Below are 12,177 nucleotides of genomic sequence, written 5' to 3' on the forward strand. Positions count from 1 at the left end.
TTTTTTTTTTTTTTTTTTTTTTCCCCATACTCTGGAAGTCAGTGGGGCCCATCAACTGTTAGGTTACCGACATTCTTCAAAATATCTTTGTGTGTGTGTGTGTGTGTGTGTGTGTGTGTTTGTGTGTGTGTTCAGCAGAATAAATAAATTCATACAGGTTTGAAACAACTTGAGGGTGAGTAATTGATGACAGAATTTTCATCTTTTGGTGAACTTTCCCTTTAAGGATGTGTTTATGCGCTTTACTCCATTGTGTTCTTTCATACTGTTGTCTACACTTGAACCTTTATATTACCATGTTACCTCATCATTTCCTCAAAAAGAACTGGACAGATGCACAAGAAACTTTTGCTGTGACTAGTTACCAGTTCCTGTTCCAGTAAACTAAACAGCTGAAAGGTATTCATAACCATAACAAATATAGATTCAGAACATGTTAACCTGTGCTTTTTTTTTTCTCATAACTCCCAAGATTTTTGTAAAATGCAGTAATTAATAATACACTAGTTTCAGCATCTTTGTTTCCAGAGCTGTTTTGCGACACATCTGTATTTTGCAAAATTTAGCAATTATTGTTAGGCTACTACAATAAAGCTGTGGTAACTTTGTCACCATATATTCGAGTAACAGCAGGATTCTGAATTCACTCATTAGTAATGAATTATTAATATTTTTGTATTTCAATATAATAAATATTTGTTTATTGTCATTTTTTTCCTGTATTATTAATATTCATTATGACTAAGAATGCCTGAAATACACTATGGTTACCTTAGTAATTGTAAGGAGAAAAAGAAAGAAACGCAGTAAATAAATCAATGTTTGATAGTTGTAGGGTCACAAGAGCCTCCGTACCGCTGATGGCAGCATTTCAGATGTGCAGCGCTCATATGAACCCCACTGACGTTCAATACATGTCGACCGTGTTGACAGAAATACAACAAAGAGACAAGCTGCTTGTAGCGACATGATAAATACTACGTTGATAACCAAGTAATTTACCTAATGTGTAAGGCAGCATAGGATATCGATACGAATAAAGGTAAATGTTTGGTTTTTACCGTCGTGTATTATGAAGTGACGTTAATATTCTAATGTTAACCACCTAGCTTAGCACAAACCATCTGCTAGCTAAATAATTTGATGTCAGTCTTTTTGGGATTTTTTTATGATTTGCCTTAAAGTAACTAACAAGTAAAGCGATGTTTATATTGTTTATGTTCTGGAAACAATTATTAGTGTCATTCTGTGTAAGTTTGAGATGCTTGTGTTTAAAAAGTTAAAGCCAGACTTTTATTTCATATTCTAGAGTTGTGAAAACTATCGAAGAGACACGCTGTCCGTTTTTATATTTTTTTCGTTTACAGGTTGTAGTGTAAAAGTTTTGGTTTGAATTGACTGAAATGTAATTATTTGTAAACAAGCGAAAGTATATATGGATCTAAGCCAGTGATATTTATTTACCAAATGTAAGAACGTAAGATATTTTAACAGGGTTAAAGTTACTGTTAATGACACTAACTAAAAAGTACCATAATGTTCCCATGTTTTTTATTTATTTTTTATTTTTTTACATGTTAATTGAATATATGTTCCTTTAGTTATTGCTTTAAGTACCACATAAATACCATGGCTTTTGAATATCCGAATCATTTATTTAATACCGTCACTGTACCACGGTAACGTTACTTTTTTTGCCAGGGGAGCATAAAGAAATATCACATTTTTATAGAAACTTTTCATTTACAATAAATTATAATAATAACCATAGGTTCCACCAAAATAACAGTTATATCTACTACCGTAAAACCATAAAAATATTTGGAATCCCTCAAAGCTTCCAGAATTTTTCCATGTAATGTGCAATTTGTAAATTGTCATTGATTTCCACATGGTTTCTCTGCAGGTGGCACAGGTGTGAACACAATTGGAGAGCAACACAGAGGAAAGGACATACACAAGACGTCCAACTGGCTATTTATATAGTACTGGCTTGTATTCAGCCCTGTTTGACTTTTGAACGAAAGTGTCACCCTGAAGTGTTACTTTGTCTATTTTTTTTTTTTTTTTTGCTCTCAGATGTGCTGGAGTGAATCCTACGAGCCAGACAAATGTATAAATGAACCGAGACTGGTCTCTCTGATCAGAGTTTTACTGCATCTGAACAAGAAAGAGTGAGAATCGGCAGCCAAAAGACCACAAAGCACTGTTTTTGCAAAGTAATATTGCATATGTGTAGACACACAAAAAGAAAGTTCTAGTCCTGAGAAGCATTAGGTCTTTCTGTGCTTCACACTGCCTTAGCAGACTAGTTCTTTATCACACCTGTCCGGGTATAATTATCTATACTGCGCGCAGGTGTGCGATATTTATGCATATAAATATTTATTTCTCTTCTTTTGGAAGAGCTCTTATAATACACCTTGGGTGGCAGCATTGCTCTTATTAATAGAGCTTAAGCTGTACGTTGAATTTGTAAATATCTCATAAGATTCTTTAGTGAAACTTTTTTACTGAGACCTTGTGGACACTGTGAATGGCTCATTAGGTCTTATTAGACCTTGATAAGGCATTAGAAAGTGAAAAAGACTTGGACAAAAAATCTAAACTGACAATACCCACAAAGCAGTGATAAAATGGCAACAAGGATGGAGAATGCTGGCCCAGCTGTCATGGGGTTGAACACACACAACAGGCAGTGTATAGGACAGCCTAAAGCCCCCTCTCAATTTGGACCCCAAACTGCAATTGCTCAGCCTGGAAAGGAGCCCATGGGGCCCCAGAAACCTGCCAGTGCATTTCAGGAAGGACCTGGCATCAGGTAAGCTTAAAATTGTCACATTCAACAAACTTGATTGCTTGGTTAGAATGTGCGTCTATTATATATGACATATCTATGTACACTATCTTTCAGAATTTTTGAACTTTTTAATGTTTTTAAGAGAAGTCTCTGATGCTCTCTTAATATAGTAATATTGGTAATATTATTGAAATATTAAATAAATGTTTTCTATATTAATATATTTAAAAATGTTATTTATTTCTGTGATGGACTGAATTTTCAGCATCATTACTCCAGGCTTCAGTGACACATGATCCTTCAGTTCACAAGCAACATTTCTTCTTTTTTATCAGTGTTGAATGCAGTTGCATGGAAAGTAAACCATTCTACAATTTTAAGATTTGATGAATAGAAAGCTCAAAGGAACAGCATTTATTTGAAATAGAATTTTTTTGTTACATTATAAATGTCTTTACTGTCACATTTGATCAATGGAACGTGTCCTTGCTGAATAAAATGAGTAATTTCTTAAAAAATGGTAGTATATCACTTAACAGTACTTATACACAGGTTTGGTGATGACTGGAAAAGAAGCCTACAGCTTCCCGATAAGGACAATAGAGTCAAAACTTCTGTAAGTCTTTTTGTGGATTTTTATTTTTAACTTTCACTTTTAAAACAACGGTACAGTCAGAATCCCCAAGTAGTGTAATGCCAATATAAAGATGCCTTGTTTTTACACACATAAGTACAGATCTCCTCTTTATCCATCTATCTCATGCTCTTTCTTTTGAAGGATGTGACTGCAACCAAAGGAAATGAGTTTGAGGACTACTGTTTAAAGAGAGAGCTGCTGATGGGAATTTTTGAGATGGGCTGGGAAAAGCCCTCCCCCATTCAGGTAATTGATGCAGCAACTGCAAAACCAAGACAAGTAAAAAAATTTGCACAAGAATATCCTAGATAAAAACCAGTGCCCTCCCTTTTTATTTTCTTTATCCGTTTATTCTTGAATCATTCTAATATTGCACATAATAAACCTTGAAACAGCTCCTGCATTACCAAAAGTGGTAGTGGAACTGTAAAGCAGTCACCAGCTGTAGCCGCAACGTAGAACATCTGTCATTCAATCACAAACAAGCGTTCATTAGTAATGTATAATTAATGTAGCCTACAGAATTCAGTTAGAATCAATGTTCCCTCTAAGCTGCGCGCGTGCGCGGCCGCGCACTTCTGAAGCCGCGGCCGCGCAGAAAAAATAATTGCCGCGCAGAGAACAGACATGAAAATGATTGTAGTATTTTAAATGAGAAATAATTGCAGTGCTCTGGACTACCGCTATACAGTTATTGTCGCTATAGAGTTAGAACCGGTGAATGCGGTTTACAGGTTTCATAGAAAGAGAACGACTGAGCGCGTGTGAGCTGGCTGGCCATAGACTGTAAAAAAAAGAAAGTGGCTGGCCCTGAGCCAAATCAGTCGCGGTAAGATTACCGTCATGTTTGCGGACCGTTGTGGACTAAAAACCTCAATACAAGAGGCAACGCGAAACGAAAAGAAATGTGAAATAAAACGTCATGTTTTAATGAAAAGTGGTGGAAATAACGGATGATGGGCACAGAATGCTAACAAAACTCAGACATTTACAATCACACACCCACCACAAGTGTAGCTTGCAAACTCAAAATACATCAGTGATATACCTCAGTTTAAATAGATTTTTGTGTGTGGTGGTGTGTGGGTTTCAGGGATGTTTAGATAACTATAAAAGAGTTAACGTTCACTTTTCTTAAAAATATTTAGCTATCAGATCTGTTGAAATGCTTCAGTTTGTTTTCTATATAATATATTAAAACAAATGGAAGCATTTAAACTGATATAATACTGTATATCAGTTTAAATACTTAAATATTATATTTTATTATATTATAATTTAAGCCTAATAAAAAATTGATTTCACAAGGGGATTGTTTAGGACTCCTTGCCACGAAAAATCTTGAAACCTCCTGGTATATAAAATCTGGGAAATTCATAAACAATAAACATGTAATTTTGATGGTTTAACACTGTCTGTTGCTAATAATTGACTGTACAAACACACATTATGGTTGTCCCAAACCATCATTGTAACTGCTCATATTATATTATTAGAAAGAACTGAACTGTCCTGCAGGAGGACAGAAATTATTTTTTAATAGAATTTCTTGGTAAAGACTGGTACAGTTAATACAGCAATGTGAAAAAATCTCAAGTAACCTAAAATGTGCTTAATTTAGTGTGACTGAACTGCTTGTTTTCATACATATTATTTAATAAATCACTAAGTTACATAAGAGTCAAATAAAATAGAAACGGCACATTAAAGTTAAATGTTACAGTTGCATGATAAAACCATTTTTTTTTGTGCGTTTACGTTCATTGTACAGGTCTGATATAAAGTATGTTTTTGCTCAGGTGGCCAAAATGTGCGCTCAACAGAAAAGTTTTGCTCAGCGAGAAAAAAAAATGAGAGGGAACATGGTTAGAATGCTCCTAAAATTCAAGATATTGGGGGGAAAATGCCCCAGTATGAGTGTTTGTCTCATTTATTAAGCAACAAGTGCAGTATTTGTCCCGAATAGCAGGATATGCAAATATGATAATGATTTTATAAAACAGTTCAACGCCAAAGAAAATATTACTTACATAGCCACAGCAGAACAGTTGTGCATCACCAAGCAACACACAGCAGTGTTTCGTTTCTAAATGAATCCACATTTTGAACAATTGGGTAAATGGTAATTCAATGGCCCATTCAGAAAGAGAGCCATTTATATCCCTGAATGAATCAGAATTGCCGAACTGAATTGAATGAATAACTTGAGAATAACATACTCATTAGACATTTACCACCACCTACTGGCAGTTTTAGTTTCTTATTTAGAGTGTCATTTTTAAAAAAAAATTATTTCATATTCATATTAATAAAAAACCCATTAAAGGGATAGTTCAGCCAAAATTGAAAATTCTGTCATCATTTACTCACCCTTATTTCGTTTTAAATACGTATGACTGACTTTCTTTCTTACATCCATTCCGACATTGGATGTTCTTATGAAACCAAACTGTTTTGGTTACCACTGACTTCTATTGTATGAAAAACAACAACAAAATACTGAGACATTTTTAAAATTATCTTCTAAATGATGACAGAATTTTGGTTGAACTATCCCTAAATACCTATTTGAAACCCATTAATCTCACGGCATTATTTAATTGTAATTGCAGTGTAAATTTATGCCACCTCTGAGCTGCAATAAACAGTCTGTAAATATACCTAAATACCAGTTCAGATGCAGCTTCTGAAAAAAAAAAAAAAAAATCATGGCAGTTGTAGCCTAGAAGTTTGTGTAATAAATTCTCTGTTGAATCAAATAAAATATTTCTTTCTAAAGTTACTTTTGTATGGTATAATGACACATCGTGTAATTAATTAGATTAAAAATTGTAATTACTTGACAGCCCTTATTTATACAAATTTTAATCTATTAATCAACCTATCACTCTTTCTGAAAAATATTAGTGTTTTTGCTTAAATAATAATTTTTTATTTTGATTTCAGGAGGAGAGTATTCCTATTGCCCTCTCTGGACGCGATATACTGGCTCGTGCCAAAAACGGGACAGGAAAGAGTGGTGCATACCTGATCCCCCTGCTAGAGAGAATTGACATGAAAAAGGATTATATCCAGGGTATTGCTTTCTCTCTCAAAACATTTTACACAGGAACTTTTTTTTTTATCCCCCTTTTTTTCTTCTTTTTTTACTGTGCTATCTTTCTGTTTGCCTGCAGCAATCGTGATGGTTCCCACTCGTGAACTAGCTCTGCAGGTCAGTCAGATCAGTATTCAGATCAGCAAGCACCTGGGCGGTGTCAAAGTCATGGCAACCACAGGGGGGACCAACCTTCGAGATGATATCATGCGCCTGGATGAGACGGGTAATGCTCAGTAATCGTGTAAAATGTACCTAATAATTGTAAAGAGATAACCGTGTGATCATCTTCTGCAGTAAAAGCATGTTGTTCAAAACTCTTTTCTGCAGTTCATGTTGTAATAGCAACACCTGGCAGAATTTTGGACTTGATAAAAAAGGGCATAGCCAAAGTGGATAAAGTTCAGATGATGGTTATGGATGAGGTGAGCATTGCACAAGCTTACATGCCCATCAGAATAATAATAACATATTTCCTGTTGCACACTGTCATAATTGAACATCTTAACAATTATTTATGTTTAGATGTTAGTACCACCAATATTACAGTTCAAGCTTCATTTCTTGTTTTATTATAGGCTGATAAGCTGCTCTCTCGGGACTTTGTGATTCTTATTGAGGACATCATTGGTTTCCTTGCGAAGAACAGACAGATACTGCTCTATTCAGCCACGTTCCCCATCAGCGTACAGACGTTCATGGTTAGAGAAATCTTTTGAACACATTTATGCTTTCATTCTGCTTCTCTGTCTTTACATCTGATGGTTTTCCATTTATTCGCTTTTGTGTGTCTTCAGGCAAAGCACCTGCAGAAGCCCTATGAGATTAATCTGATGGAGGAACTGACCCTAAAGGGCATTACCCAGTACTATGCTTACGTCACAGAAAGACAGAAAGTCCACTGCCTCAACACGCTGTTCTCCAGGGTAAATAGTGACTTTAATTTTAGGACATTTTAAAAAGTAATATTTAGGCTGGGTAAAATGTCATGTCACAACCATGATGAGTCATTTCAGCTTAATTTTTGAATTTTGAATTCTGAAGGGTTTGTTTTATTTATTTATTTTGCTTTTTCTACTGCTTTAAACAAATTTAGGGTGTGTTCACACTTGTAGTTTGGTTCTCTTGATTCATTTGGTCCGGTGTTCTGACAATTTGTGCTACCCTGTCAGATTTTGCTACCTCCCATTGAAACAGTAGGTAGCACAATTGGACAGCGAAAAATGCTACCTATCAGATTGTGTTAATGTGTTTTAAGTCTTTATTAACATAAAAACCTACCCCAACCCCTAAACCTACCCTTAAAATAATGCAAGTACAGTGGTGGTAGCACAGTCTGATATAGCATTATTCATTAGAACAAGTACAAATCGACAGTGAAAAATGCTACCTAATCAGATTGTGCTTTATTAATGTCTACACCTACCCCAACCCTAAACCTACTCTTGCAACAATGCAAATACAGTAAAATGATGTAATATTGATGTAGGCACACGCAGTAAGCCTAGCTAGGCCTATGACTGGCCATTGTGTTCACACACTAAACAGATATGTCTGTGAATGGCTATAATGACCAACGCTTCAAAAACATGTTTGTATTAGGCATATTTGAATCTCTTCACCAAGCGCTTACACAGATACACACAGGAGCGTTTGAAAGCAGGCGTGTATCAGCTTGTCTATCCCTTGTGTATCTGCATAAGCGCTCTGCTTCAAAGATGTCTATTTACATGATTTACAACATGTTTTTGAAGTGTTGATCATTGTAGCCAATCACAGACATATCTGTTGAGAGCATGAACACAGTGGCCAATCAGAGGTGTCTAAGAATCTGCTCAACAGTGCTTAAAATGCTGCTGTTGTCACGTTTTTTAAATTTCAGTACCGAAGTCGGTACTTTTGACAACCCTAATTCCAGCCTTTACTCTCATGAGTGACCTTTACCTTTGAGCGCTTTATACAATACAGATTGTTTCAAAGAAGCTTTACAGGGATAAACAGGAAAATAATTATTCAGTGATGCGAACAGAGTTCAATTCTGCTGTAAAGCAGCTCTGAAAAGAAAAGTGATGTTATCAACCAGCTCAGCTCAGTTCAGTTCTCATCCGATAATGTCAGTGCAGTCAAATCAGTAATACTGCTGAATGTTATGTGACCCCAGCTAAGTTTGTCAGTTGTGGTATTGTTATTTTGTGAATTATCACCGAATGCATCATTTCTACAGTTGACGTGACCCACGCTCTTGTACTCTCCACAGTTGCAGATCAATCAGTCCATCATCTTCTGTAACTCTACTCAGCGAGTGGAGCTTTTGGCCAAGAAGATCACGCAGCTGGGCTACTCCTGCTTCTACATTCATGCAAAGATGATGCAGGTACGTCTTTTGTTGTTGTCAGCTCCAGTTTAATTCAAATCTGTTCAGTATGACACTGTAAACACATTTCATTCACATGGCAGGAATACAGAAACCGTGTTTTCCACGACTTCAGAAATGGACTCTGCAGGAACCTTGTTTGCACAGGTGAGTTTTTCCTCTTTCTTTTGCATAATTGTATAATAATAACCTCTTAACCCCAACTATAAAGACGAAATGCATGTTTTAAGGTATTTCTAATTCAGTGAATTTATGCTCTCGAAACAACAGATTTATTCACTAGAGGCATTGACATCCAGGCAGTAAATGTGGTCATCAACTTTGACTTCCCCAGGAATGCAGAAACGTATCTGCATCGCATAGGACGCTCAGGTGAAGTTGACAAGCATAAAAGATGCTTAGTGTTTTGGATTCAGTTATTTACATTTTTATTTTATATTATATGCCCTCTATTTTTATTTTCTTTTATCTGTTTATCTTTATAGTCATTCTAATTTTATTTAACTTTTTAACACTTTTTTTTTTTTTATATATAATTCTTTTTATTATTATTTTTTTTTATTTTATAAATAATTACAACCACTTTACTATTTTTAAATTGTATTTTATAATGTGTTCTAAGTAATTATAACAACTTTTATTTAATGTATATAATTTTAATTTGTAGGAAGGTTTGGACATCTGGGTTTGGCAATCAATCTCATTACCGCTGAGGATCGTTTTAACCTGAAGACCATTGAGGACCAGCTGATGACGGACATAAAGCCCATTCCTGGCAGCATCGATAAGAGCCTGTATGTGGCAGAGTTTCACTCTGTGGACCCTGACTGTGAGGTGGAAGCAGAAGCAGAGGCATTTCAGCCTACCGGAGGGTCTGACGCCCCTTAGGGAGCACCATCAGAGAGCAGGTGAAGGCATACAGCTAATAACATTTTACACATATAATGGGGAAATACATTCAAGTCTAAAGTTTCTTTATTGATCTGATAATATCTAATTTTGCAATGTATTATATTTCCATATGAATCAGAAATCATTTGAGTGACTTTACATCTGTTTTTTCTAGGACAGTTGGAGAAATTGAACCTGACTTTTGCACAAGCATCTGCTATTGCACAAACCAGTTACTTCTCGGCTCATATCTTTCCTCATCTTTTCCACTTCCACAGTATTTTTTTTTTGTTTTTGTTTTTTTGGTCCCTGTCAATGTTTTGCTCTTTTGTTTGCATTCATTGTTCATTTTTTGGGGGTTATGCCTCTTTATAAATGACTATACATTCCAGTTGAGACTTGCAATAATAAAATCTAAGCATTCAGAGAACAGTTCGTGTTTGATAGAAAACAATAAACAAAGGTATTGGTGAAAATAGAGCGCAGAATGCTTGCATCATTAGTTGAGAATTTATACTCAAACCCTTGAACAAAATATGTTTAACCCAAGTGCCTTAATAAATATCATCTCTGTCTTAGATTGAAATATGTCATTGCTATGTTGAAGTATTCCCAAAGACTAAACCGCAGGGTTTTGCAGCATATTGGTGCTACTTGATTCTGTGATCATGAGAAACATTTTCAAATTCTATTCATATTCATATGTTTGAGGCAGCTGTAGAAACCAGCTTCCATTGAAAATTGCAGAGCTCAGGATTGAAGTGTCAACACTAATATTGCACTAAACTGCCTGAGGAAAAAAAATTGCATTCATTTTGGTGATTTGTGAAGTTTTATTGGCAGTTATTGACAAATGGTTGACAGTATTGTTCATTTTGAAACCATTAAGAAACACGGCGGTAAATTATGGTTTCAAACAGAGACGATTTGTGGAAATTTTTGTATGTTTTGATGAGGGTTTTTTTTTTTTTTTAATAAAAATTTGAAACTACTGTATTAGATATTCCTAATTTAAATGGGCATGCCAAAACTGGCAAAATGTAAAAGATGTCAGACTATTACATGAAAGCTGATTTAAGTCGCCACAAATTATGTTTCTGAATGCAATTATCAAATCCTTACATTTTCATCCAAAAATACGTCAAATATTTGTCAAAAGGGGCTGTTTGGTTCATTTTCATTTATTCAAAGGTTGGTGAGAAGAGCATTTTGTTGTTCCTTCTACGTTGCATCTTTTACAGTTTTCATTTCTTTAGATATTAATGAATGTATGAAGTGGCTAATGAATGGACTTTATGACATTGCTATTTCCAGATATTTTTATTTTTGTTTGCTAAAATGTTTGCTTTTACTAAATTTTGCCTTTTCATATTCTGTCTAGTGAATTTTTGTGATAAAAAAACATACAAAAAATATATACACAAGTACATAAATATACACATATTACTTGGCAGGAAGGAGGTACTTTGGATTTGTCAAAAATGCTTTTTAATTCTATTTTGATGTTTGCAAGAGGAACTTTTCATAAATTTGTTTCATTTATGAATTTTTTTTGATCAAGACAGAGTATTTTTGTAGCAAAATTGTAGCATCTTCTCAGTGGCAGCTGTGGTTCCCCCCCAGAGATGTTCTTTATTGTGGAAAAATAGTTATTGCTAAGCAGGTATCCCTGCTGTGGCATGTAGCTTAAAGCTTTAGTGAAACTTCAGTTTGCATGTTTCTTGAACTATTAAAACAGCGCAGTGCAGGCAAATGAGCATTGCCCAGTTAAATTAGGAAACCTTGAGCCAGATTATAAATCTCTGCTGATGATGCTGTGCTGTTGATATTTGTCCATGTAAGTTTAGTTGAAGATTATTCGAAATGGACAAACTTTAATTCTTTATCCATCCTGCAGTGATGAGCTGTTTTTTTCTTTTTCTTTGTTGCTATTGTTTATGGTGAGGGTGTTTCTGAAAATAAAAATGTATATATTATTATATAAATAAATGTGGGAGCAAATTTTGTGAGGACAAATGTTTATTTAATATTGGATTTCAAGATAAAAACTAAAGCAAGCCAAAAGTGTGTATGACCATAAATATGCAGACATGCATTGTAAGCCTAACTGATGCAAGTATGCTTTAATGCTCATGACAGTGTGTGTGTGACTGTCTGATTGATTTATGATTTGTATATAATGTTTATTTCATTGAAATAGCTGAGGTTACAGTATGTATAGTTGGAAAAGAATAAGTGTACAGTCTCTCCTAAAATTCAATACATTCAAATCAGAGAAAACAGTAGGGGCTTTTTACTTTTTTACTCAATGTGAAAAACTAGGCCATTACCTGCATGTATTCCTTTACTTTAACATTACATATGCCATATATTGATTT

The 12,177-nt window shown here is 34.8% G+C and overlaps 1 protein-coding gene across 2 annotated transcripts; it reads left to right on the forward strand.

Moving 5' to 3' along the window:
- Nucleotides 1-868: 868 nt before the first annotated feature.
- Nucleotides 869-11,800, forward strand: LOC125275321 (probable ATP-dependent RNA helicase ddx6). Of its 2 annotated transcripts, none has more exons than XM_048202163.1 (14): nt 869-1,042; nt 1,907-2,821; nt 3,353-3,416; nt 3,579-3,683; nt 6,384-6,513; nt 6,614-6,760; nt 6,865-6,959; nt 7,113-7,235; nt 7,332-7,460; nt 8,792-8,908; nt 8,992-9,055; nt 9,179-9,280; nt 9,576-9,816; nt 9,975-11,800. In XM_048202163.1, exons 2-13 carry the CDS (start codon nt 2,637-2,639, stop codon nt 9,794-9,796), a joined length of 1,482 nt encoding a protein of 493 aa, XP_048058120.1. In that variant the 5' UTR covers nt 869-1,042; nt 1,907-2,636; the 3' UTR covers nt 9,797-9,816; nt 9,975-11,800. The 2 variants fall into 2 exon arrangements, with proteins under 2 accessions (XP_048058120.1, XP_048058119.1); XM_048202162.1 differs by having other exon boundaries at nt 9,980-11,800.
- The last annotated feature ends 377 nt before the right edge of the window (nt 11,801-12,177 follow it).

Source organism: Megalobrama amblycephala, linkage group LG9 (assembly GCF_018812025.1).
Source record: "Megalobrama amblycephala isolate DHTTF-2021 linkage group LG9, ASM1881202v1, whole genome shotgun sequence".
Lineage (NCBI taxonomy): Eukaryota > Metazoa > Chordata > Actinopteri > Cypriniformes > Xenocyprididae > Megalobrama > Megalobrama amblycephala.